Source organism: Perognathus longimembris, chromosome 18 (genome assembly GCF_023159225.1).
Source record: "Perognathus longimembris pacificus isolate PPM17 chromosome 18, ASM2315922v1, whole genome shotgun sequence".
Classification (NCBI taxonomy): Eukaryota; Metazoa; Chordata; class Mammalia; order Rodentia; family Heteromyidae; genus Perognathus; species Perognathus longimembris.
Genome location: NC_063178.1, coordinates 2314293 through 2339438, shown reverse-complemented (window position 1 = coordinate 2339438; position 25146 = coordinate 2314293). Strand labels below are relative to the sequence as shown.

The following is a 25146-nucleotide window of genomic DNA, read 5'->3' as shown; positions in this document are numbered from 1 at the left end:
GTGTCACAGGGTCCTTCCTCGGGCGAGGCGGCGCCGGAGCCACGGAAGGGGAAATCAGACGGTGAGGGAAAGTTTCCCGTGAGACTAGCCACGCAGACGTCTGGGAGCTGACCGCTCACCGCTCCCTTTCCTGAAGAGCAGCGCTAATGAAACCATAACCAGGCATCGTGGCACCGAGATGCTCCTTGCCGTCATCGCGTTTGCTCATCACTGCAGGTTTCTTAAAAAACCAGCAATGCATCACGCCAAGTGCTTGTTAGTAGTGCTGGGGATTGAACTGAGAGCCTTGGGCACACGTACACACACACACACGCACCTATGAACAGTTGGTGTGATATACATGTGTATATATTCACACATACTTGTGTGTATATATATTTCCCTTTACTCCAAAAATGTATTTAATGTATACAAACATCATATTCAAAATCATCACAACGGATCTTGGGTTATTTCACTTTTCCTTTATTTTCTGCAATAGACTTAAGACACATGAAATGTAGCATACAAAACCATTTCAAAGCAAAATACAGTATACAGAAAACAGCACAACCCTCCACCCAAGGACGAGCATGTCCTCCCCCCCCCTTCTCTCCAGCTCCTTCTCTCCTTTCCACAGGCAATCACCAAGGTAAATTTTGGTTTGCCATTCAACCTCTTTTTCTTTCAAAGTGTTTTAAATCATACTCTTTGGTTTGTCTTTTATGCTGCTCAGTAGAAGTAGCAGAGCATATGAGGCCTCACAGAACTTTCATTTTCTAAATTCTGGGAGAACCAGAGCCTCACAAAGCCCAGACGAGCCCTCTAGCACTTGAGCCAGGCTTCCCGTGTTGGCGATGGGATCTGGCTGCTTTCTCCTGGGCCGGCCTCACGCCGTCCTCTGCCCCCCCCCCCAAGTATGTGGGGTGACCGAAGTGAACCACCGTACCTAACCGCGACACTCATCGCACCGCGAGGGGCGGCCTGGGCTTCGGGGTGGACGTAGCTGATCGTAAAGCCATCCCCTGGAGACAGACCGGGCTGCATGACCAGGGGCAGCGCTGCCCATCCCCGCCCGCAGCGCTGGTTCGGCTGAGCACGTGGCTGGGAGCGAGGCAGGTCCCGCGGTCTGCAGTCCTGCACGGCCGGGGCGGGGGGGGGGGGGGCGGCAGCCGGCCCCGGTCCAGGGGCGCAAGCCCGGCCGGCGGGGGGCCGAGCCCCACCGCGCTGTACCCAGAGCTGCGTGACATCTGCTCCCCAGCCCCGGGGGAAATGGCCTTTCTTAAAACAGTAAGTAGAACTTTTCAGTGGATTCTGCTTAGAAACCTGACAGCTGCGTCATTGGGAGCGTCTTCGCACACTGGCACATCTTCTCGTGTAAACCGCTCATTTGCGTGGCTTGCGTCCTTTCGTTTGGGTAGAGTTAGGATTAGTGCTTTGTGTCTCAAACGCTCTCTCCTGCCCTATGGGTTTCCCACGAAAACGTTTACGATCGTTGCTTTCTGTGTCAAAACCGTTTACAAACTGAGAATTGGTGGTTGAGTCGGGGGGGGGGGCAGTAAACTGAGTCCACTGTGCTAGCCTTGCTCCTGGGGCCGGCCCGACCTTCACCCCAATCTGCCTCAAAAATCACCCTGGGCATCACCCGGCTTCTAGGCTGTTCTGTTCCACTGCTCAGAAAGCCACCTCCAAGCCTGATGTTCCCTAAGGTCAGTACCTTAAACTTTGTGCGGGTTATGAGTCTGAACTCAGGGCCTGGTGCTCTTCCGAGCTCTTCTGCTCAAGGCTAGCACCCTACTACTTTGAGCCAAAGCACCACTTCTGGTTTTCAAGCGGTTAATTGGAGAAGAGTCTTGGACTTTCCTGCCTGGGCTGGCTTTGAACCGTTATCCTCAGATCTCAACCTCCTGAGTAGCTACTAGGATTACCACCGGCGCCCGGGCCTTAAATCTCACCTACCACAGCATCTACCACGTGGTCCTTTACAACCTCTTGCGAATTTAGTATCCGTTTATATCAGACATAACCCTAGCTTGAGTTTCTGCGGGAAATGGCATCCATTTGGGGAGACTGAGTATCTGTATGACTGATCATATTCCTATTCGCAACACAGTCATTTGTTCCTGAATATTCCCACCAGTATCTCATCTAAAGGAAGGTGGACTTGAGGTCACTGTCACAGATGCCCGGGCGGAAGCAGCGTCTTCTTAGGGACGCCCGAGAGAGGATGAGAAGAGCAGCGGGGGTGAGGCTGGAGACGCGTGGGGTGCGTGGCGCCCACACGCCCTTCGTGGGCTGATGGGCTGGGAGGGCGTCTGGAAGGGGCGGGCAGGGCACTGACGGGAGGAGACCACGCGCCGGAGCTGCAGGCTAGGAGGGGACTAACGACAGACGCTTAGGGCACAGCATTTAAGCGGACAGAGACAGGGAGCGCAGAGAACGGCCAAGAAATGACCACAGACGTAGAAAATGAAGCACAGGAGTGAGGTCGAGGGCGGCGCGGGGTAAGGACACACGGAGGAGCGAAGAAGAGCTTCAAAGAGACGGACACGAGACGGAAACCCACTGGAGGGAGCGCTGAGGCTCAGAGGCCACCGGTGGCAAGATTCAAAATCCCCCCCCCGCCCGCCCGCACGCCCCTCCCTTCACTGGGGTTCAGGGAGAAGGCAGCGGGCGCCGTGCGCGCCGGAAGGCAGGCAGGCGGTCCCGGCCGCGGCTCGAGAGGCCGAGCGCTGGCCAGCGCACCCGCCGCGCCCGCAGCGGGGCAGGCAGCGGCACCGGGCCCTTCTGCAGAGGGCGAGACCCGCAGGAGTGGCCGTGAACGCGGAGCGCCGCGCGTGCGTGCGAGGCCCTGCGCTGCCCCCTGCGCCCCGAGGGCGGCGGAGGAGGGACGGCAGGCCCTGAGCGCGCACGCCGTTTTGTCTGCACGGGAAGCAGCGCCTGCCCGGGACTGGACGCCCGGAGGCGACAGACGAGGCACCAGAGCGCGCGCCCCAAGCCGAGACAGCGCCGCGCGCGGGGACGGGAAGGACGGCTCCCACGTGAAGCGAGCCCGGGCTCGTGCCGCGCGAGTCACGCACGCGGAAGAACCGAGCCTCACCCCGCGCGCAGTGAACCGCGCAGGCCGCACCACGCCGCAGGTTCACGCGGACGCCTGCCAGACGCCCCCTCCTTCCACCCGTGACACGCCTCCGTGCACACTTGGGGAGGGAGGGCTTCATCCCACACAGCACCAAGTCCCAACAGTGCGCAAGCACAGGCGCGGGGACCCAGAAGAGCCCCGCAGCAGCCGCTCCTCCACGCGCGGGGCTTCTCCCCTCGAGCCAGCCTCTCACCACCTCCACGCGGGGCTTCTCCCCTCGAGCCAGCCTCTCACCACCTCCACGCGCGGGGCTTCTCCCCTCGAGCCAGCCTCTCACCACCTCCACGCGCGGGGCTTCTCCCCTCGAGCCAGCCTCTCACCACCTCCACGCGCGGGGCTTCTCCCCTCGAGCCAGCCTCTCACCACCTCCACGCGCGGGGCTTCTCCCCTCGAGCCAGCCTCTCACCACCTCCACGCGCGGGGCTTCTCCCCACGGGCCAGCCTCTCACCACCTCCATGCGGGGCTTCTCCCCACGAGCCAGCCTCTCACCACCTCCACGCTGCTCTTTGGGTGAGCAGCGCAGGGTGCGGAACCTGAGGGTGGAAAGTTCTAGAACTCTACAACAGCTCCCAGGAAGCACCTCCTGTGTGTCTGACACTCATCTGCTGTCATCTGCACCCCAGGTCAATGAGAACGAAACGACTGTCAGTGTCGTCCTCCGTTTGCAGGTGGCTTTAAAGGCAGGGGTGGGTCTGGGCCAGGTGATTCAGCCCCGCAGCCCTGGCTACGCAGGAGGCGGGGTGTGCGGATCGCAGTCTGAAGCCAGCCCGGCGGGCGAGGCCACGACTCGTCTCCAACCAACTTCTAAGAGGCCAGGAGCGGCGCTGCGGCTCAAGTGATAGAGGGCTGGCCTCGAGCAAAGGGGCGCTCCGGGACAGTGCCCAGGCCCTGAGTTCAAGCCCTAGGAGAGAGTGAGGGAGGGAGAGAAAAAGAGAGAGGGGGGGGGGATGCTTTCTTCCCTGTCAAGAGTGTGCTATGGGAACCATTTGGATGGGAATGCCCCATTTCTCACAGTGGCGCCTTTCCACAGTTTTCTACACCTTTCTCTGCACAACGGAGTTTCGGGGTTCTTTGGGGGGTGCCCATCTAGGTCCAAGGCAACAGTGGAACACAGCTAGCTGAGCCGCTTTGAAATGCAGACCCGTCTCCAGGGAGCCCCCACTCCTCCCTCCTCCACTGGAAGTGGAAGGGGGGGGAGGTAGCCCCGCCCAACCAGCGCCCGCAGGCCCCCCCCCAGCGGAAGCCGGGGTGCGGCCGGGCGGGATGGCCCAGTTCCTCGCTGCCCTTCCTGAGGCCCTCGGGGGCCCAGCCTCCTGAGGCCAGCGAGCAGGAAGGCGAGAGGCAGTTAGTCCACGTCGTATCCCAAAATGGGCCCCAGCCAGCGCTCCGCCTCGGCCTCGGGCATGCTCTTCCTCCGCGCGTAATCCGCGATCTGCGGGACGGAGGCACAGTGGGCGCTCACGGGGGCCGGGGCGACCCGCCGCTCCCACGAGCACCACCGCCCCGCGCCGGCTCAGGGGAGGCGGCGTCCTCTCCACCCCCCCCCCCGCCCTCGACACCATGGAGGGGGGGCCCGCGGCCTCACCTGGTCCTTGGAGATCTTCCCCACGGAGAAGTACTTGGAGTGCGGGCTGGAGAAGTAGAGGCCGGACACGGCGGCGGCGGGGGCCATGGCCAGGGACTCGGTCAGCCGAATGCCTGCGGAGAGCACGGAGAGCATGCACCCGGGCCGCCTGGCTCAGCGGGGGGGAGGGGACCCCGCCTCCGGGGAGAGCAGCAAGCGCCTCCCTCGGCGCCACCGCACACGGCCTGCGACAAGGGCTCCGGACGCGCGGGCGTCGCCAGCTGACAGCGGGCTTCGGCTCGCCGCACGCCACGCACGGCACCTACAACGCGGGCCTAGAACCCCGGGCCACGCTGCCCGGGGGGGGGGGGGGGGGGGACCGGGACGCCACGCGGAAAGGACTCCTGCCGGCTTCCAGGCCCTTCCGTGAGGCAGCGTGAGACAAGCGAGGGGAATCGCCATTCCAGGACGCGTGAGCGAGAGCCAAGGACGCAGCCGGGAGCCCGAGGCGACGGGGCCGCCAGCGTCACCGGTGCAGCCCGGGCGGGCGGCTCTCAAACCTAGCGCGGGCCCCGGGGGAGGGCTGCGGCCCCACACCAGAGCTCGGGCCCCGGGGGAGGGCTGCGGCCCCACACCAGAGCGCGGGCCCCGGGGGAGGGCTGCGGCCCCACACCGAGCGTGGGCCCCGGGGGAGGGCTGCGGCCCCACACTGAGCGGGCCCCGGGGGAGGGCTGCGGCCCCACACCAGAGCGGGCCCCGGGGGAGGGCTGCGGCCCCACACTGAGCGGGCCCCGGGGGAGGGCTGCGGCCCCACACCAGAGCGGGCCCCGGGGGAGGGCTGCGGCCCCACTCCAGAGCGCGGGCCCCGGGGGAGGGCTGCGGCCCCACACTGAGCGGGCCCCGGGGGAGGGCTGCGGCCCCACACTGAGCGGGCCCCGGGGGAGGGCTGCGGCCCCACACTGAGCGGGCCCCGGGGGAGGGCTGCGGCCCCACACTGAGCGGGCCCCGGGGGAGGGCTGCGGCCCCACACTGAGCGGGCCCCGGGGGAGGGCTGCGGCCCCACACCAGAGCGGGCCCCGGGGGAGGGCTGCGGCCCCACACTGAGCGGGCCCCGGGGGAGGGCTGCGGCCCCACACCAGAGCGCGGGCCCCGGGGGAGGGCTGCGGCCCCACTCCAGAGCGCGGGCCCCGGGGGAGGGCTGCGGCCCCACACTGAGCGGGCCCCGGGGGAGGGCTGCGGCCCCACACTGAGCGGGCCCCCGGGGAGGGCTTCGGCCCCACACCAGAGCGCGGGCCCCGGGGGAGGGCTGCGGCCCCACACCAGAGCGGGCCCCGGGGGAGGGCTGCGGCCCCACACTGAGCGGGCCCCGGGGGAGGGCTGCGGCCCCACACCAGAGCTCGGGCCCCGGGGGAGGGCTGCGGCCCCACACCAGAGCGCGGGCCCCGGGGGAGGGCTGCGGCCCCACACCAGAGCGCGGGCCCCGGGGGAGGGCTGCGGCCCCACACTGAGCGGGCCCCGGGGGAGGGCTGCGGCCCCACACCAGAGCGGGCCCCGGGGGAGGGCTGCGGCCCCACACTGAGCGGGCCCCGGGGGAGGGCTGCGGCCCCACTCCAGAGCTCGGGCCCCGGGGGAGGGCTGCGGCCCCACACTGAGCGGGCCCCGGGGGAGGGCTGCGGCCCCACACCGAGCGCGGGCCCCGGGGGAGGGCTGCGGCCCCACTCCAGAGCGCGGGCCCCGGGGGAGGGCTGCGGCCCCACACCGAGCGCGGGCCCCGGGGGAGGGCTGCGGCCCCACACCGAGCGTGGGCCCCGGGGGAGGGCTGCGGCCCCACACCGAGCGTGGGCCCCGGGGGAGGGCTGCGGCCCCACACCAGAGCGCGGGCCCCGGGGGAGGGCTGCGGCCCCACACCGAGCGCGGGCCCCGGGGGAGGGCTGCGGCCCCACTCCAGAGCGCGGGCCCCGGGGGAGGGCTGCGGCCCCACACTGAGCGGGCCCCGGGGGAGGGCTGCGGCCCCACACTGAGCGGGCCCCGGGGGAGGGCTGCGGCCCCACACTGAGCGGGCCCCGGGGGAGGGCTGCGGCCCCACACTGAGCGGGCCCCGGGGGAGGGCTGCGGCCCCACACTGAGCGGGCCCCGGGGGAGGGCTGCGGCCCCACTCCAGAGCTCGGGCCCCGGGGGAGGGCTGCGGCCCCACACTGAGCGGGCCCCGGGGGAGGGCTGCGGCCCCACACCGAGCGCGGGCCCCGGGGGAGGGCTGCGGCCCCACTCCAGAGCTCGGGCCCCGGGGGAGGGCTGCGGCCCCACACTGAGCGGGCCCCGGGGGAGGGCTGCGGCCCCACACTGAGCGGGCCCCCGGGGAGGGCTTCGGCCCCACACCAGAGCGCGGGCCCCGGGGGAGGGCTGCGGCCCCACACCAGAGCGGGCCCCGGGGGAGGGCTGCGGCCCCACACAGAGCGGGCCCCGGGGGAGGGCTGCGGCCCCACACCAGAGCGCGGGCCCCGGGGGAGGGCTGCGGCCCCACACCAGAGCGCGGGCCCCGGGGGAGGGCTGCGGCCCCACTCCAGAGCTCGGGCCCCGGGGGAGGGCTGCGGCCCCACACTGAGCGGGCCCCGGGGGAGGGCTGCGGCCCCACACTGAGCGGGCCCCCGGGGAGGGCTTCGGCCCCACACCAGAGCGCGGGCCCCGGGGGAGGGCTGCGGCCCCACTCCAGAGCTCGGGCCCCGGGGGAGGGCTGCGGCCCCACACTGAGCGGGCCCCGGGGGAGGGCTGCGGCCCCACACCGAGCGCGGGCCCCGGGGGAGGGCTGCGGCCCCACACCAGAGCGCGGGCCCCGGGGGAGGGCTGCGGCCCCACACCAGAGCGCGGGCCCCGGGGGAGGGCTGCGGCCCCACACCGAGCGCGGGCCCCGGGGGAGGGCTGCGGCCCCACTCCAGAGCGCGGGCCCCGGGGGAGGGCTGCGGCCCCACACTGAGCGGGCCCCGGGGGAGGGCTGCGGCCCCACACCAGAGCTCGGGCCCCGGGGGAGGGCTGCGGCCCCACACTGAGCGGGCCCCGGGGGAGGGCTGCGGCCCCACACTGAGCGGGCCCCGGGGGAGGGCTGCGGCCCCACACCAGAGCGGGCCCCGGGGGAGGGCTGCGGCCCCACACTGAGCGGGCCCCGGGGGAGGGCTGCGGCCCCACTCCAGAGCTCGGGCCCCGGGGGAGGGCTGCGGCCCCACACTGAGCGGGCCCCGGGGGAGGGCTGCGGCCCCACACCGAGCGCGGGCCCCGGGGGAGGGCTGCGGCCCCACACCAGAGCGCGGGCCCCGGGGGAGGGCTGCGGCCCCACACCGAGCGTGGGCCCCGGGGGAGGGCTGCGGCCCCACACCAGAGCGCGGGCCCCGGGGGAGGGCTGCGGCCCCACTCCAGAGCTCGGGCCCCGGGGGAGGGCTGCGGCCCCACACTGAGCGGGCCCCGGGGGAGGGCTGCGGCCCCACACTGAGCGGGCCCCCGGGGAGGGCTGCGGCCCCACACCAGAGCGCGGGCCCCGGGGGAGGGCTGCGGCCCCACACCAGAGCTCGGGCCCCGGGGGAGGGCTGCGGCCCCACACCAGAGCGGGCCCCGGGGGAGGGCTGCGGCCCCACACTGAGCGGGCCCCGGGGGAGGGCTGCGGCCCCACACCAGAGCTCGGGCCCCGGGGGAGGGCTGCGGCCCCACACCAGAGCGGGCCCCGGGGGAGGGCTGCGGCCCCACACTGAGCGGGCCCCCGGGGAGGGCTGCGGCCCCACACCAGAGCGCGGGCCCCGGGGGAGGGCTGCGGCCCCACACCAGAGCGCGGGCCCCGGGGGAGGGCTGCGGCCCCACTCCAGAGCGCGGGCCCCGGGGGAGGGCTGCGGCCCCACACCAGAGCGCGGGCCCCGGGGGAGGGCTGCGGCCCCACACCAGAGCGCGGGCCCCGGGGGAGGGCTGCGGCCCCACTCCAGAGCGCGGGCCCCGGGGGAGGGCTGCGGCCCCACACCAGAGCGCGGGCCCCGGGGGAGGGCTGCGGCCCCACACCAGAGCGCAGGCCTGGGGGAGGGCTGCGGCCTCACACTGAGCGCGGGCCCCGGGGGAGGGCTGCGGCCCCACACCAGAGCTCGGGCCCCGGGGGAGGGCTGCGGCCCCACACCAGAGCGGGCCCCGGGGGAGGGCTGCGGCCCCACACCAGAGCGCGGGCCCCGGGGGAGGGCTGCGGCCCCACACTGAGCGGGCCCCGGGGGAGGGCTGCGGCCCCACTCCAGAGCGCGGGCCCCGGGGGAGGGCTGCGGCCCCACACTGAGCGGGCCCCGGGGGAGGGCTGCGGCCCCACACCAGAGCGCGGGCCCCGGGGGAGGGCTGGACGGTGCGGCCGCACCATGACAGACAAGCAACCCCCGCGCGGGAGGAGCAGGGAGATGGGCTGGGAAGGCTGCGGTGCCGCTGCACAGGGTAACAGGGAGACGGCGCCGCGCGAGGCGGCGAGGAGGAGGCCGAGACGCACCCGTGGCCTGCTCGACGCCGGCCAGGCGCCACATGGTGAGCTTCTCCGTGTGGTCGGGCTGGCTGGGGTAGCCGGGCGCGGGCCGGATGCCGCGGAAGCGGAGCCGGCGCAGGTCGGCGGGGCCCAGCTGCTCGCCGCTGCCGTAGCCCCACAGCTCCCGCCGCACTCGCGCGTGCAGCTCCTCGGCGAAGGCCTGCGGACCGGGCAGACGCGGCTCAGGCCGAGTCGGGGTCCCCCCTCCCCCCGCCGTCGGCCCCCCGCGCCCGCCGGCGCCCTACCTCGGCCAGCCGGTCCCCCAGCGCCTTGACCATGATGCTGCAGTAGTCGTCGCCCTGCTCCTCGTGGGCCTTGCTCAGCTCCTCCACGCCGAAGCACGCCACGGCGAACAGCCCCAGGTAGTCGGGCACGCCCGAGTGCAGCGGCGCCACGAAGTCGGACAGGCAGAGGTACGGGTCCGCGCCCGCGGGGTCCTTCTCGGCCTGCGAGCCCGGGCGGCGGGCGGAGGGGCGGTGAGCGCCGCCCTGGCGCCTCGGCAGCCACAAGGGCCCGCGTGAGAAGCCGGTCTGCCTCCTCCCAGCTGGGGGCGGGGGTGGGGGGCGTGCGGAGGAGTCCCTCTGACCCCAGCAAAGGGGGGCAAGAGAGCCAAAGGACGGCCCGGAGGCACACACCTGCCCCCCCGCCCCCCTTGAGGGTGCTGCACGAGTGCTTGTTGTTCGCCAGTGCCCTGGGGGAGGCTGGGAGGCGGAGGGCGGGGGAGACCCCCGGGGTGCCAGCGCCTCTCCATCGTCCGCCCGGTGCCCGGGCCCGTCGGGGCGCCCCCTCCCCGACTCCCCCGCGCACCTGCTGCCGCAGGCCGTGGAAGGTGGCGACGGGCTCCGAGGCGCGGGGCTCCGCCCCCTCGGCGTACAGGTGGATGTCGTCCTGCGCGCTCTGCGCGGGCCAGAAGCCCACCACGCCGCGGGCCTGCAGCTTCCGCCCGGCGATCAGGACGTCCAGCATGGCCCGGGCGTCGTCGTACACCTTCCTGGCCTCCTCGCCTGTCGGGAAGACGGAGAACTCGCTTAGAGGTGCTCACGGTGCGCAGAAGGCTTCGCTCCGAAGCGCCTCCCCGCCTCGCCTCAGCCCCGGCTTTGCCCCGGGCTCTGCGTCAGGGAGAAGGGCCAGGGGCTGCCGGGTCGCGCGAACCCCGAGAGCCAGCGCCACAACTCGAGCCAAAGCAGCGGGAGGGCAGAGCGCCGTGAGCTCCCAGCAGCCCCGCGTGCGCGTGCGCGCGCACGCACGCACGCACGCACGCAGCCCTGGGGCACAGGCCGCCCTCCTCCTCCTAAGCGGCCGCAGCTCCCCGTGGGCTCCAGGGCCCAGCCGCCCCCCGGTCTCCACGGCTGACCCTCTGGGAGGCTGAGCGCTCGCCGCGCAGAGACCCTGCCGCCTCCCCAGGGCTGGGCCCTGGGAGCAGCTAACACAGGCTCCCCGGCACCCCCCGGACGTCCAGGGGCCACCTCCACCCCCTGTGCTCTGGCCACGCCCTGACCACCCCAACGCCTTCCCTGTGGTCCTGTCTCGGGGTGGGGTCGGGGATGAGCTGGATTTGAGAACGGGAGGTGAGAGCCGACTCACTCGTGTCCCCCCAAATCCCGAGTGCTCCGAGCACGGCGCTCGTCCTTTCGTTCCGCCCACCACTCACCCCCAGGCCCTGGATCCCCACCTCCTCCAGGAAGCCCGCTCTGCCCATCCGCGCCCCCGGCCGCGGCCGGCCGCACGGAGGACGGGCCAGGATCTCATGGCCTCCTGTTTGTCCTCAGTGTCCACAGGGCCCAGCGCGTAACCCGTGTGGATAAACACGCTCGCACGACACACCTGGCCAGGGTGCTAAGGACCGCCACCCGCGTAGAGGCATCCGGAAGGCGGGCAGCGGCCCGGCACGCCCACGCGCCGCCCCCCATCACCCCTGCAGCCCGCGCGCAGACGCACCCACTGTCTTGTCCTGAAATATCTTGGGGAAGCCTCGGTTGGGGTACTTGCCCCGGAGCTGCCACACATCAAAGAAAGGCTTCCAGTCGATGTAGTCCACCAGCTTCCGCAGGTCGTAGTCCTCGAAGACCCGGGTGCCAAGGAAGGTGGGCTTCACTGGGGGGAGGGTACAGCAGCTGTCAGCAACGGTCCAGAGCCACGCCGAGCGCCCCCAGGCCAGGGTGAGACCGGACCAGACAGCCGGGGTACACCCAGGTGTCGGGGAAGCAAAAGGTGAGAGGAAGGGGGTGCGGAAGCCGCTCTCAGATGCCTGCTTCCCACACCAGGCTTCCCGACCACTTCCCACCAGGACACCACAGCCCGGCAGAAAGCGTCCCCGCCACGGCCGGGCTCCGTGCCCCGCCCAGGCCTTCCTGGAACCTTCCTGCAAAGCACACTTCAGCTGTCTGGCTCGGGCCAAATGAGCGTTCCCGAATGCCCAGCTTCACAGTGAAGGGTAAAGGGCAGAGGACAGCGCGGCTACAGGGGCTTCCAGTCCTTCAGAGCTGGGCACGCACTACCTCGCTTCACCCCGTCAGCTCACGGAGGGGGCAGGAAGACGGGCTCGCCGCGCATCGGAGCCGGGAGCCCTGCTGGCAGACGCCCCGCTCCTCAGCCCCGAGCTGGATTGTTCTACGAACCCACGCTGAACTCACGGGAACCAAATGAAAACCAGCACACCTCCATTCCCAACTTAATCAGGTGGGGCACAGCCATCCTGAGCAATGGGACCTGAGCTGAGACATTACCTGGGAAATATGGATTCAATTAATAAAAGCCCTATTCACCCTGTCTCGGTTTCCCATTCGCACCTCATGGCCTCGCTGAGCTTGTCAAAACAGCGTGCACGTGTCATTCCCTCAGGAATACCTCTCTGAGGAAGAAAGGTAGCTAGACGGTAAAAAGGAGGAGAAGGAGAAAGGAGGAGGAGGAGGAGGAGGAGGGGAGAGGAGGGGAGAGGAGGGGAGAGGAGGGGAGAGGAGGGGAGAGGAGGGGAGGAGGGGAAGGGGAGGGGGGGAGGAGGAAGATGCAGCAGCAGCATCTAAACACAAGGAATGTGGAGAAGGGAAGCATCCAGGCAGCAGCGGAGTGTGAACACTGGGGCTCCGGCGCTGAGTCTCCACCAGGAAGGAGCTCTGGGGCCCAGGGTGGAGGGGCCAGGGGTTGAGAGTCCCAGGGGAAATCCTAGCGCCCTCCCCAGTCATCACCCCAAACTCAGTCCCTTCTCATTGAAATGGAGATGGCGGCCCCAGTCCTTATAGAGCGGGGGGGGGGGGGTGGGGGGGGGCTCAGCAAGCTCTGGCACACGACAGGCCCTCCTAGAAAGAGCTGGGACCTCCTTCCTTCCCTTCCAGTCACCAGGCTGCCTCATTAACACACACACACACACGCACGCACGCACACGAAGAGCTGCTTTCACGGCAGCCAAACACCGCAGACATCGCCCCACACACAGCCGGTTGCTGTCGCCAGCAACATCCACCGACCTGGGTGAGGCTCCGACAGCCAGTCGATGTGGAAGCCATTTTTTCTGGCTTGACTCAATGGTAAGTATTTCCTCTCCTGTTGAAAGGGGTGAAAAGTCACTGAGTTTTCCCACCTCTAGAAGCTCTGCGCGTAATGACAATGAGTGTTCCCAAACACAAGTCCTTAGGCCGCAAAGCTCTTCCTCCTCGTCCCGTACGCCCCCCGGTTGGCAGGAGCCCGGGAGATCGCCCCGGCCCGGCGCGGGGCCCTCGGGGTGGGCAGGGTGCGCGCCCTGCCGTGAGCCGGCCTGCCGTCGCCCTCCCCGAGGGCCAACCCCAGGAGAGGGCAGAGCATCTGGGGCTCCCAAGCACCTCGCACAAGACCAGCTCCTCCTCGTGCTGTGTGCGCCCCGCTGACTTCCAGAGGGTAATGGTGGAGCCCCTGCAGCTAACTGGAGAGTGCCTGGAAGGTTCTTCTGCACAGCGGGCAGAGTTAGGCCATTAGGGAGAGAGGCTCCCGCCGGTCCTGAACCACGCTTGCGCTTTCACATCCGTTCTTCCCTCAAGACCAAGGAGCTCTGAATATCCCCGCGGGACGTCACTTAGCTCCTGTTTCCTGTTTTATTCGTTCTTACAACTGGACTCTAGCAGAGCAGGAGACGTACTGGAAACCCAGCATGTTTGGATGAATCTATTCTTTTCTTGAGACAGGGTTGCACTCTGTAGCCTAAGCTGACCCTGAACTCACAAACCTCCTGCCTCAGCCTTTGAAGTCCTGGGAGTATAGGCATGCGCCACCATGTCAGAATTAAAACTCATTTTAATATAACCAAAAATTATTGGGGACCTAGGAGTGCATGGGATTTGAACTACGAACCAAGCTTTCTCTGAAAAGATCACCCCAAAACAGTTACTGACGTTACACAAAACTCGGGTCACTTTATGTCCCAAACAATCAACCCTGGCTCCAGTACCTACCTTGAGAGATTCATAATGGTCCTGTCTAATGTCTTCATATTCTTCCATGATTTCCTCAAAGTACTCATCCTTCAGATTTTCATCTAACAGCTGAGAACACTGAAACACGAAATAAAGTTCAATCGCTGTGAGCAGATTAAAATCCACGCCATAGCCAGGCGCCAGCGGTTCACGTGCAATCTCAACTACTCAGGAGGCTGGGATCTGCAGATCCTGGTTCAAAGCCAGCCGGGGAGGAAAGTTCATGACATTCTTATCTCCAGTTAACTGCCAAAGGCCAGGGCGCTCCTGCCTGAGCTTTGCCATGGCCACTCCACGACGAGCCAGGGCAAGCCTTTCCCCAAGCATTCGGTCCGTCCCGGGCTTCCCGCTATCCCGGCCAAACCCTGCCTGTCGTTTTCCTTCATTTATGTTTACTTTCCACGGCAGCAGCCGCACAATGAAAAAGAAAAAGTCGAAAACTTTTTTTGTAGTTTAAAAGAAATATTGGTATGCCTTGCCTTTTATTACAGGAGAAAAGAAAGCAAGGGAGTCCTCAGACCTGACTCTGGTTTCCCAGGTCTTTCCAGAACCTTCCAAATACAATGGATGATTGTTAGCACATGCCCTTGCCCCGTCTTCATTCCAGTTAGATCCAACGACGTGGGCCAACAACCAACCTAAACCAATTACACCCGGGCTCCGGCAGAGTCACCAGCAGTCACCTGATTTGTCACCTGACTTGTGCTTGAGCCACTTCAAAAACTGGGCATTTCTCGCCTGGCTGGCTGCCCAGTGGGACCAAACCCTAGAGAGCATCTGGAGTCGCGGGGTGGGGTGTGCGGGAGTGCAGGGCACACTTACCACCACCACACTCTTGGACGCATCCAGGACGTGGATCACAGGTGCGCTGTACCGGGGGGCTATTTTCACTGCAGTGTGGGTTCTGGAAAGAAAGGCCAGGAGGAAGAGCTCCCCACCCGCTGCTACACAGCCCTCGTCAGAGCCATCAGCCAGCGCGTGTTCCCATGGGTGCCATGTTCCTACTTAACAGTGCGGAGCCGCCCATTCCCCTCGTCAGGCGAGAATGAGTATGTCCGCCCCCACGCGGGAGCACGCGGTGAGGTGGCGTGAGTCTATCAGCTCAGGTGGGGGAGCCTTGTCCCCGGCGCTCTGCCCACAGGGCGGGCGAGCTCCTCGCAGCCCGGGGCCCCTAGGGAGGAGGAGCCCTGGGCAGTCACACTGCGCCCGCAGGTCTGCTGGGCTCCACATGAACTGGGGACACAGCACCCCGCTGCCGCTCCCTCCCTTGCTCGTGAATAAGGAACCCCAGACCCGAAACTCGACACGAAATAAAACAGATAAAAGCACCAAGTCCCTACTGGCAACATGTGCGTGAAGAACAAGCAAGCGCTAACACTTCACACCACCGAGTGAACGCAAGCACTAACACTTCACACCACCGAGTGAACGCAAGCACTAACACTTCACACCACCGAGTGAACGCAAGCGCTAACACTTCACACCACCGAGTGAACCCAAGAGCGAGGCGGGCGGCCCAGGGAGCTGCGTGTCCAGCAGAGGTGCAGGCCCCGGGTCTGCTGATGCGTGGCGGAATGCACGCGATGAGAGAGGAGGTGAGCCAGGCACAGACCCTGAGACCCTAGGATCGCGGCTGGAAGCCGGCCCGGGCAGCAAAGTCCCCGTGGGACTCTCGTCTCCAATGAGCCACCCCGGAACCGGAAGTGGCGCCGTGGCTCTGGTGGCGGCGGGAGGAGCACTGGCCTCGAGCAAAAGAGCTCAGAGACAGCACCCAGGCCCCGAGTCCCAGCCTCACGGCCCACAAGAAAATAAAATAGCAAGTCAAGAAGTATTAAAAATGCAACACGGTGTGAGTGTTTCTGTTAGGCTCCTCCTGCAGGTCCCTAAAACAATTGAGCCACAGTGAAACAGGATCAACACCTTCATCTTGCTTCTGCTAAGTAACTGGAAAAAAGAGCAAAGCCTTAAGCCAGGACTGGACGGCAAGGGCAGCCGGGCAGGAGGCAGCAGGGGACAGCACCCCGGGAGGCAGGTGGCGAGCCGCTGCGGGGAGCCGGCCCGGAGCCCAGGGGCGTCCCGACCCCAAGGCCCTGCCACACGCCTGCCGTGCGCTGGAGGACAAGGATCAAGAGCATCCCCCGTCTGAAAACGGCACCGGGCACATTCAATTATCATCTTCTCCTCCAGACAGCAAGCTCCGGGGCAAATGAACACACCTCTAGCGATCCTGCGGGAAACACAGGCCGCAACCCGGCGAGGCGCAGACGGCGTGCAGAGAGAACCAGGACGCCCGAGCACCCAAAACGAAGCTTTCCACTCAGTGTGATTTCCAGAGGTGACAGCTCACTGAGTGAGGATTCCACGCGTGAGGGTTAAGATAACGTGAGCTAATGGAAGAAGGGGTAGGCGCGCGCCTGCAGTGCACTCCGCAGTGCTCTGGCCCGCGTGAAGCGGACCGAGTCGATACACACGTGCCGAGCATGCGCGGAAGCAGAGGGCTTTCATGCTGCTTGTGAAGACGAGCGCGTCAGAGACCCAAAGGCGAGCCCACGGCTCACGGGCGAGACTCACCTTGATGTGGTGGCGCCGCCGATCAACAGCGGGATCTTGATCGCTAGCCTCTCCATCTCCTTGGCCACAAAAATCATCTCATCCAAGGAAGGAGTGATGAGGCCTGAGAGGCCGATTATGTCTGTTATTATGTTTTAAAAAGAAGGGGGGAAAAAAGGACAATGAGAAAGAGGATCACAGAAAAAGAATGAAACATCCTTTTTAAAGCTGTCACCAAAACGCAAGAACTGGTGTGAACGGCCAGTTCTAAATGGAAGGCATCTTTTCTGACTGAAAGACTCTGTTTGGGGTTGCAAACAAGGTTTGTAACTGAAAGTTGTGATCACCTTCTGGTGATAGCAAGTTGGACAGTAGACGATCTCTCTAGTTCATATCTCAGACTTGGCCACATCACAGTGTTCAAAAGGGTAAAACCAGCAGGTGCACATAGGACAGGAATCTACCAGACCCAGCCTGTCTGGTGCCATCTCTGATCTCTGGAGAGCTACAATGCCACTTGTGCACCTCTCCCAAGCCCCGTAAAAGAGGCCACGGCGGCAGTGCCCCACCGGGAAGGGGGGGGTGCTGAGGGACTCCTCACCTGCTTTGTGGTCAAGGGCAGCTTTCAGGATCTTGTCGCAGGGAGTCATGACGCCTAAATCAATAACTCTGAGGCACAGAAAAGAGACGGGAGGACGTGACCCACAGCCCGTGAGGGTCAAAGCTGCAGTGAGCGGCGATTTCTGCCACGGCGCGCTGCTCTCACGTCACCCGGGACTCGCTAGAATGGGCGCGGAGCACTGGCCAGCACCACCTCGCCACGCAGGAGGCGCAGGCCACGTGCCCGTCGCTCCGGCCAGCCTCTGCCCAAGGGCTATGGGAGCACCCCAGATTTGAGTGGTGAAGGAATTACCTTAGCGCCGTGCCAAGGGCTCTCAGGCAGAGACAGCGCCACGGAGGTCCAGCGCCACGAGCCGGCTGGAAGGCCCTGGCTAAGGGGGCGCGGCAGGTCCGCCCATGCTGGGGTGCCAGCTACCACTCTCCCGGTGCACCGCCTGTGCTACTGTAATCTCCAAGTTTAGACCACTGCCCCTGCAATTCACCCACCCCGCCACTAGGTGGCAGTGCCCAGCCAGCCCAGGGCTCCAGCCAGTTTCCCACGGGTGCTGATAGCTGGTGGCAGATTCCACTTTAAAAAACTCCTGAAAGGCTGCTCTTCAAAATATACCGAGTCAGAAGCCCCTCAGTCGCCTCTGTTTGCCTCTAGTAGGGCTAGTGCAAGTCACTGGTTTTGTAAAAAGAACGTGGGCGTTTGCTTGGCATGGTGGCCCGCCTCCATGGCCTCAATACCGAGGAGGCAGAAGCACAAGCACAAGCATCCAGTGTGGAGGACACTGAGTTCCAAGCCAGCCTGAGCTACACAGCAAGTCCCTGTCCCTGTGTCCAACCGCCAGCACCCATCCCCAGGAAGCCTCCTGGCCCTGGCCTTCCTCTTTCTAGACACGTAATTACTAACTTGTTCAAAAAGCTGGGCTCACAGCGAGCAGTGTAAGAACACGGCGGGTAAAAGTAAAAGCCACCTCTGCCACCCGCGGCCACGCCCTCCTTCCGACCCTGGTAAAGAACCGTCCACTGCTGGACTCCTCCGCTCACGCCTGCAATCCTAGCAATTCAGCAGGCTGAGGTCTGAGAATCGAGGCTCAACGCCATTGGAGACTCATCTCCAATGAACCACCAATGAATGAGCTGGAAATTGACCTGTGGCTCAAGTGGTAGAGCTCTAGCCTTGAGCAAAAAAGCTACAGCTCTGAGTTCTAGCACAGACAGACAAACCAAACCCTGTCCTGTTGAAGCAGGGCTCGTGGGGTGGGGGGGGGGCTGGCCGAGCGGGGCCCTCACTCACCTGAAGTTATTGCAGCCCAGGACCACGCCCACTATGTTCTTGCCGATGTCGTGGACGTCCCCCTTCACGGTGGCCAGCACGATGGTGCCTTGGTAGGGGTCCTGGAAGGCAAGGCCGGCGCGCAGCCGTTAGGGACGACAGCCTGCTCAGCCAGGCAGGGGCTGCGGGAAAGGAACGCACACAAGCACGACCTCCTCGCAGACAGGCCCGCCACGGGAACCAGGCCAGTGCCTCGCGACTTGGCGCGCTCCAGCCACTCAAAGCAGGCCTGCTGGGAAGCGCAAGGGCGTCAACCAAGACCAGGCCTCCTGCACCCTAACACTGCCCAGCGACGTTACTGCTAACTGCCCCCAGGGGAGTGCCAGCAGGGTGGCGCCAGCCCGCAGTGCCAGCCAGGAGGAAGGAAAGGGAGGACGACCTTGGTCTGAGGCCAAGCCCAGGTAGCATCAATGCAAAAATGACTAAAGCAGGGAAGGGCTGGGGGCAAGTGGACAGCGCCTCCCTCCACGCACAGGGAGGAAAGGTTAAGGAGGACGAGGAGGGACTGTGGCTAGCTGAAGAGGCCCCTCGGGTTCTGGGACAGTCCCGTGAGCAGGGGCCTAGTGTCCTCCTTAACTTCCTAGAGCACATTCCGAACAACGCCCCAGGGCATTCTGTAGCGGGCGAGGGAGCCTCGGGGTGACTCCCCAGGAGTCTGCCGGGCCAGCTCCTGCAGGGGACCCTGGGCCGGGACAGAACCACTTGCCTCTTCCTCCACAGTGCCATTGAGCGCTCTGCTTTCTTCTCGCTCTTTCTCCATGAAGGGGATGAGGTGGCCCACGGCCTTCTTCATCACCCGAGCCGACTTGATGACCTGCGGAGCAGCAGCGAGGGGACGCCAGCGTGGGCCACAGGGCAGGAGGAACACGGGACCAGAATGCAAACGTGCCGTCGGCCCGCGAGCTGCTGCCGGTCCGGCCTCTGCTCAAGCCCCTCCGCTGCGCCCTCCGTCTCCACACTCCAGCCCCCTGAACTAAGCTCTCGCCTGCCTCAGAGACTAGCGGGAAGTGCTGCAATTTCAGTGAAGAGCTCTACTTGACTTGAAGCGTGTCATTTCACAAGCTATATTTGTCAGTTATTTTTTTCCAAGTATGTCCCAAAGATGAACATAGCTTGTCAGGCTGAATTCTACGTCAACTTCACAGTAACACTGAGCTTTATTTTATTCTTTAGAGCAATACAGAAAAAAGAATTTTTGTGTATATTAACTGTACAGAGGAGTTTCACGATACGTATGGTCTTTGTATACGTGCACATAATGCACATGGATCAAGTTCACCCCTCTACTACGCCTCCTTCCTCTTGCCCCGCGGATGGTACTCTTGAGCTAAAGGCGTTACAGCGTGTCAGAACACACAGCGGGTGAGACAAAGAGCTCCTGTGAGGTCGAAGCTCCACGCCACACTTCATTCCATGTTTGCTAGGCGTGACTCCTAAATCCCCGCAGAGAAGGAAGGGCCAGGGAATGTCCTGAGCCCTTGCCCAAAATGAAACCTGGGAACAACAGGCAAACTCCTTTCTGAGAGAAACAGAGAAGATCCCATCAAGCAAATTTTTCCCAACCTGAGGTAGAAACATTTTTCCGGCTCCAAAAAGATCACCCACAACTTTCATGCCGTTCATCAGGGGCCCTTCGATGATATTCAGAGGCCGGGGGTATTTGTCCTGGCTCAGCCTGGCCTCCTCGGTGTCCTCGATAATATGCTTCTCAATGCCCTGCCCAAGAGAAAGCGGGGGAAAACCATGGAGAACTGGCTTACCCCAAACAGCCAACGAAGAGTGAGCCAGAGCAACGCCGAAGCCCGGGTTACTAGGGAGAGGGAGTCCAGAGCCGGGGCCATGGCTCCGCTGGCGACTCGGGAGGCTTCCCTTTCCTCGCTCGCACAGGGAACGGGCCCGCCTCCCCCGCCGACCCTGGGCATCCTTCAGACCCCCATGGCGAGTGCGTAGCCAGCCTCCCCGGTGCGGCGGTGTGCCGTGGGGAGCGGGCGTGAAGCCCACGCACGCTACAGCGGGTGCCTGGTGCAGCCCGGCTCCCACACACCCCGTGCGCTGCTAAACGAGCACCCGCGTGAGACCCAGTACGTTTTCTCAGCATAACATACTGGGCGGAGTGAAGTTCAAAAGCCTGGCGCCTCCCCTGCCTGTCCAGCCCTCCTCCCCCCAGCCCTGCGAGGGACCAGGCCACAGAGCAAAGGTCCAGGACTCGGCAGAAAGAACTCTGGGGTCTTCCAGACCCACAAATGGGGAAACTGAGGCCAGGAGACTAAAATCCCAAACTCCCGCAAGAGCCGGTGCACACGCCTGATGGTTCCTGCAGCCTGCACTGACTGAGCATACTCGGATGTGCGGGGCTGCCCCATACTGAGCACACTTGGATGTGCGGGGCTGCCCCACGCTGAGCACACTCGGATGTGCGGGGCTGCCCCACGCTGAGCACACTCGGGCCGGGCTGTGGGGGGCTGCCCCACGCTGAGCGCACTCGGGCCGGGCTGTGGGGGGCTGCCCCACGCTGAGCGCACTCGGGCCGGGCTGTGGGGGGCTGCCCCACGCTGAGCGCACTCGGGCCGGGCTGTGGGGGGCTGCCCCACACTGAGCGCACTCGGGCCGGGCTGTGGGGGGCTGCCCCACGCTGAGCGCACTCGGGCCGGGCTGTGGGGGGCTGCCCCACGCTGAGCGCACTCCGGCCGGGCTGTGGGGGGCTGCCCCACGCTGAGCGCACTCGGGCCGGGCTGTGGGGGGCTGCCCCACGCTGAGCGCACTCGGGCCGGGCTGTGGGGGGCTGCCCCACGCTGAGCGCACTCGGGCCGGGCTGTGGGGGGCTGCCCCACGCTGAGCGCACTCGGGCCGGGCTGTGGGGGGCTGCCCCACGCTGAGCGCACTCGGGCCGGGCTGTGGGGGGCTGGCCTGCCGGCCCGAGGCTCTCCAACACTCCTGGCCACTGACTCCCAACCCCACGTGCCGCTAGATGCCTCACGTGTGGGGGGGGTGGCCAGGGAGGGGCGAGCACCAGGCGAGGCTGGGTCTGGGCCTCCCCTGCTCCGTGTCAGCCCTGCGTGTGCCCACGCTCACCTTCACGAGCGCGTACTCCAGGCGCTCCTCCACAGGGCCGCTCCTCCACTCGTCCGTCTGGATGACTTTCTTCCCTCCTTTGCCGTGAGTCTGCGGGGAAGTCAGGACGGAAACACGGAGCTCAGTGGGCCCTGCCTGGGCGACCCGACAGCGCGTGAAAACCTTCCCTCGTCCCCTTTCCCACTCCAGCCCCCGGCAGAGAGCTATGAGCTGAAATCGCAGCAAACGTTTGCGAGAAGGGAAGAAATACTTAAGGAGCTACACTTCTACTAGAAAGGACTGAGGTTCCTTACTCTTGCGGGCTGGCGACTGCCAGAAGTTAACATACCCCTGGTTTGGTTACTGCTTCCGCTAATACAACCTCCTTGACAGAGGCTCGGCAGCTACAGTGAGTCCTTGAAGCTGGGCACTGGTGGCTCACCCCTGAAATCCTAGCTAGGATGATCTCACGGGGCTGAGATCTGAGGATCGCACTTCCAAGCCAGCTGGGGCAGGAAAGTCTGTGAGACTCATCTCCAATTAACCACAAAAAGCGTGAAAGGGGGCTGTGGCTCAAGTGGCTGAGTGCTAGCCGGAGCAAAAGAGCTCAGGGACAGAACCCTAGACCCTGAGTTCAAGCCCCAGGAACAGCACAAAAAGAACAAAACACAAACTAAAATACAAGTCTGTGTGCTTACATTAAGGAGACAATTCTTAGATACTAGATTTTTCCACTCTTGTGAATGCTAAGAAGATTTCTCTTATGAAAAGGAGACAAGGATCCTTGCATGACCTCGTCTCCTTCCCGGCTCTAACTGCAGCAGCCAGAGCTGTCTGGGGAAATCCACAGTGAGCCAAAACCGGCTGCCACTTACTTACTTCCAATATGCAGCAAACGTCCAGGAACTGTGAGTAACCACGGGAAAGACAGGAGCGGCCGTGGCAGCCCCTCCCCATTCGTACCTGGGCGTAGCGCAGGAGCTTCTCGGTGGCCTCGGGGTCTTGGTTCCAGATGAGGTCTTCACAGAGCTGGAGCAGCTCCTTGTGGATGTCATCGTACACCGGGAGGTTGCCGGCATTCACGATGCCCATGTCCATACCACACTAGGGCAGAAGAAGCAAAGAGAGCAGGCTCTCCATCAGCCTGGAGAGGAGGAGGTGTCAGGCTGCACCTGTGTCATGTGATCACCTACACACAGCCCTCAAGACAGGTGGGGCTTGGAGCCTCTGCTCCAATGATGCCTGTGATGGACAGCGGTTATGAGCCAATCACAGCCAAGGCTGGCTTCCACCCTACCTTGATGGCGTGGTAAAGGAAGACGCTATGCATGGCCTCTCGGATGGCGTCCATGCCTCGGAAGGAGAAGGACAAGTTGGAAAGACCTCCACTTATTCTCGCGCCGGGTAAAGTTTCCTGGAAAAAAATTTTTAAAGCAAAATGATGCTATTTTTCCAGAAGGAAAAGTTGCACCTCTGAAACTTTACATATGAGTGGAAAGTAAAAACACGAAAGCCCAAAGTAATTCAGAGCACACTGTTTCCAAATGCAGACCAAAGCTGCTTCATTAACAGTTTCTCCTGCTCGACTTTCCTCTCCCACAGGAAAATACAAACTACTGTAGATGACAGATGTAACATTTAGAGACAGTGCCACAAAGCAGTTGCTGGGGCAATGACGGAACCAGGAGACTGAGACAAACAGGAAGTACCGGTCAGTGTGCAGCTGCACGTGTACACACATGCGTTAGCATTGAGAGGACTAGTCGGTGACTACTTGCCTAGCTTGAGCCCTCTAGTTTACTACAGACTTGGCCAATTCTAACAAGATGCTCCAGGGTGTGTTAGACTCCCCAACTGTAAAAAGCACAGTATAGATCTGGTGTCATTCTAGCTACTACACAGAAGGCTGAGATCTGAGGACTGTGGTTTTAAGCCTGCCCGCACAGAAAAGTCTCCTTGAGACTCTTATCTCCAATTAACCACTCAAAAACCAGAAGTGGAGCTGTGGCTCAAAGTGGTAGAGTGCTGCCCTGAGCAAAAGAGCTCAAGGACAGGGCCCATGTCCTGAGTTCAAGCCCTATGACCGACAAAAAAAAAAAAGAATACAGGTGACAGCTCTGGCCATGTTGGCACACTAAATCGGTGTGCTAACACAATGTGGGTGGCAGAGGAGCACCAGACTTACTTTGATGACCCTCGTGGCTGGATGAAATTGACAGCATACAGGTTGTGCTCCTCCATCCCCGTGCCAATGGTAAGGATGTTGGGGTCAAAGATGATGTCATTTGGATTGAAGTCCAGTTTCTGCACAAGGAGATGGTAGGCTCGGGTACACACATTAATTTTGATGTCTGTTTCAGTTGCCTGGGGAAAAGAGAAGCAAAAAGCATTACCTATGTAAGAGTCCATTGTACTCAAATCTCAAAGCTTGAATGTCACAGAAATCCATACGTCACACCTCAAAAATATTTATGAGATTGCCTCAGAGGAATCATCAGTTTAAAGATCTCCACGTCCATCCACAGTGGTTAAGCTGGGTAGCAGTCAAATCCCATGCGCACATTAATGTGTATTAGCAGCTTCGAGCTGGGGCAAGGTGGCTATCATCCCAGCTAAGAGGGAGGCTGAGATCAGAAGGATCTCCGTTTCCAGGCAAACCAGGACAACCAACTTGAACAGAAAAGGCTGGGCGTGGCAATGCGTGCCTGTCATCCCAGCCATGGACAGAAGTGTGAATAGGAGGGCCATGATGGAGGCCAACATGGGTAAAAAGCGAGACCCTATCTCAAAAATGGCCAGAGCAGGGCTGGGGATATAGCCTAGTGGCAAGAGTGCCTGCCTCGGATACACGAGGCCCTAGGTTCGATTCCCCAGCACCACATATACAGAAAACGACCAGAAGCGGTGCTGTGGCTCAAGTGGCGGAGTGGTAGCCTTGAGCAGGAAGAAGCCAGGGACAGTGCTCAGGCCCTGAGTCCAAGGCCCAGGACTGGCAAAAAAAAAAAAAAAATGGCCAGAGCAAGAATGGCCGGCACTATGGCTATGGAGCATAACACCTGCCTAGCAAAAACAAAGCTCCGAGATCAAACCTGCTACCACCAAAGCCCAGTAAAAGGAGAGGAGAAATAGTGAGAAAAGACGGGGACCAAAAGACCAGCAGAACATACCATGTCCCATTGCTACTGCTGACCTTGCTTCCTGCTGCAGAGAAAACCTGCCATCAGGGTTCCTCCAGCCCATCAACCAGCAAGCGTAACGACGTGCATCTTAACTGCCTCCCCAGCACAAAGAGCAAACGGCCCAGCTCCTGACTCAAAGCCCCGCCTGCTAGGCCGCCCGCCGCCCCTGCCCACGGACAAGGCCATGGGCCCAGCCAATGCCCACTGCTCTCCCGCCTGTCTCCCGCCTGTGTCCCCACCGGACCACCTCCCATCAGCTCACAAGAACACCCCGTCACGCAATGTACACCTCAAAAAACCCGCCCTGCCTCCATCCTATCTCTCTGCTCCTCTCTCAGCAAGTCTTCACACCTGCTGCTTCATTTCTTCTCCTACCCTCTCTTGAGCCTATTCCAACAAAGCTAGGATCACCTAGGAGACAGCCACGGCAAGGCCCCAAGTGACCCTGTTTAAATCCACTAGCCAATTCTCAGTCTCATTCCACTCGATCGAACGCAGCTCATTGAGCAGCGGACTGCGCCCTTCTCTTCCGGGACTCCCTCCTATCTGTCACACGGGCTGCTGCTATCGCGGCCTGGCCTCCCCCTCTCCTAGCCAGTGAGCACTGCTGCTCCAGGCCTCCCTGAGCCCGAGGCTCCTCCTTCCTCAGCTTCCACTGCTCCACGCCAGCTCCACACAGCTTCTCAAGCAAGGGGATCCTAGCTCCCAAGCCGGCTCCATCCAGGAAATGCGCGGGACCGCACAGGCAGCCCCCGACTACAGAGC

General features: G+C 63.7%; 1 protein-coding gene and 1 long non-coding RNA gene across 2 annotated transcripts in view; one reads left to right on the top strand and one right to left on the bottom strand.

Annotated features, from left to right (window-relative positions):
- Nucleotides 1–1382: 1382 nt before the first annotated feature.
- On the top strand, nucleotides 1383–18597 carry LOC125366865. The gene is made up of 3 exons (XR_007213986.1): nucleotides 1383–1516; nucleotides 16456–16462; nucleotides 18588–18597. It is a non-coding gene; the product is annotated as an uncharacterized LOC125366865 (long non-coding RNA).
- Nucleotides 4032–25146, bottom strand: part of Mtr (5-methyltetrahydrofolate-homocysteine methyltransferase) — a 46216-nt gene continuing 25101 nt past the window's right edge. Inside the window, 19 exon segments of the mRNA XM_048367586.1 lie at nucleotides 4032–4554; nucleotides 4708–4820; nucleotides 9185–9377; nucleotides 9463–9663; nucleotides 10025–10221; nucleotides 11156–11311; nucleotides 12682–12757; nucleotides 13639–13737; nucleotides 14482–14563; nucleotides 16231–16351; nucleotides 16811–16878; nucleotides 18113–18213; nucleotides 18858–18965; nucleotides 19715–19867; nucleotides 21224–21313; nucleotides 22166–22306; nucleotides 22500–22616; nucleotides 23388–23407; nucleotides 23410–23566. Of these exon segments, the coding sequence (XP_048223543.1) occupies nucleotides 4468–4554; nucleotides 4708–4820; nucleotides 9185–9377; nucleotides 9463–9663; nucleotides 10025–10221; nucleotides 11156–11311; nucleotides 12682–12757; nucleotides 13639–13737; nucleotides 14482–14563; nucleotides 16231–16351; nucleotides 16811–16878; nucleotides 18113–18213; nucleotides 18858–18965; nucleotides 19715–19867; nucleotides 21224–21313; nucleotides 22166–22306; nucleotides 22500–22616; nucleotides 23388–23407; nucleotides 23410–23566 (2280 nt within the window). The 3' untranslated portion in view covers nucleotides 4032–4467.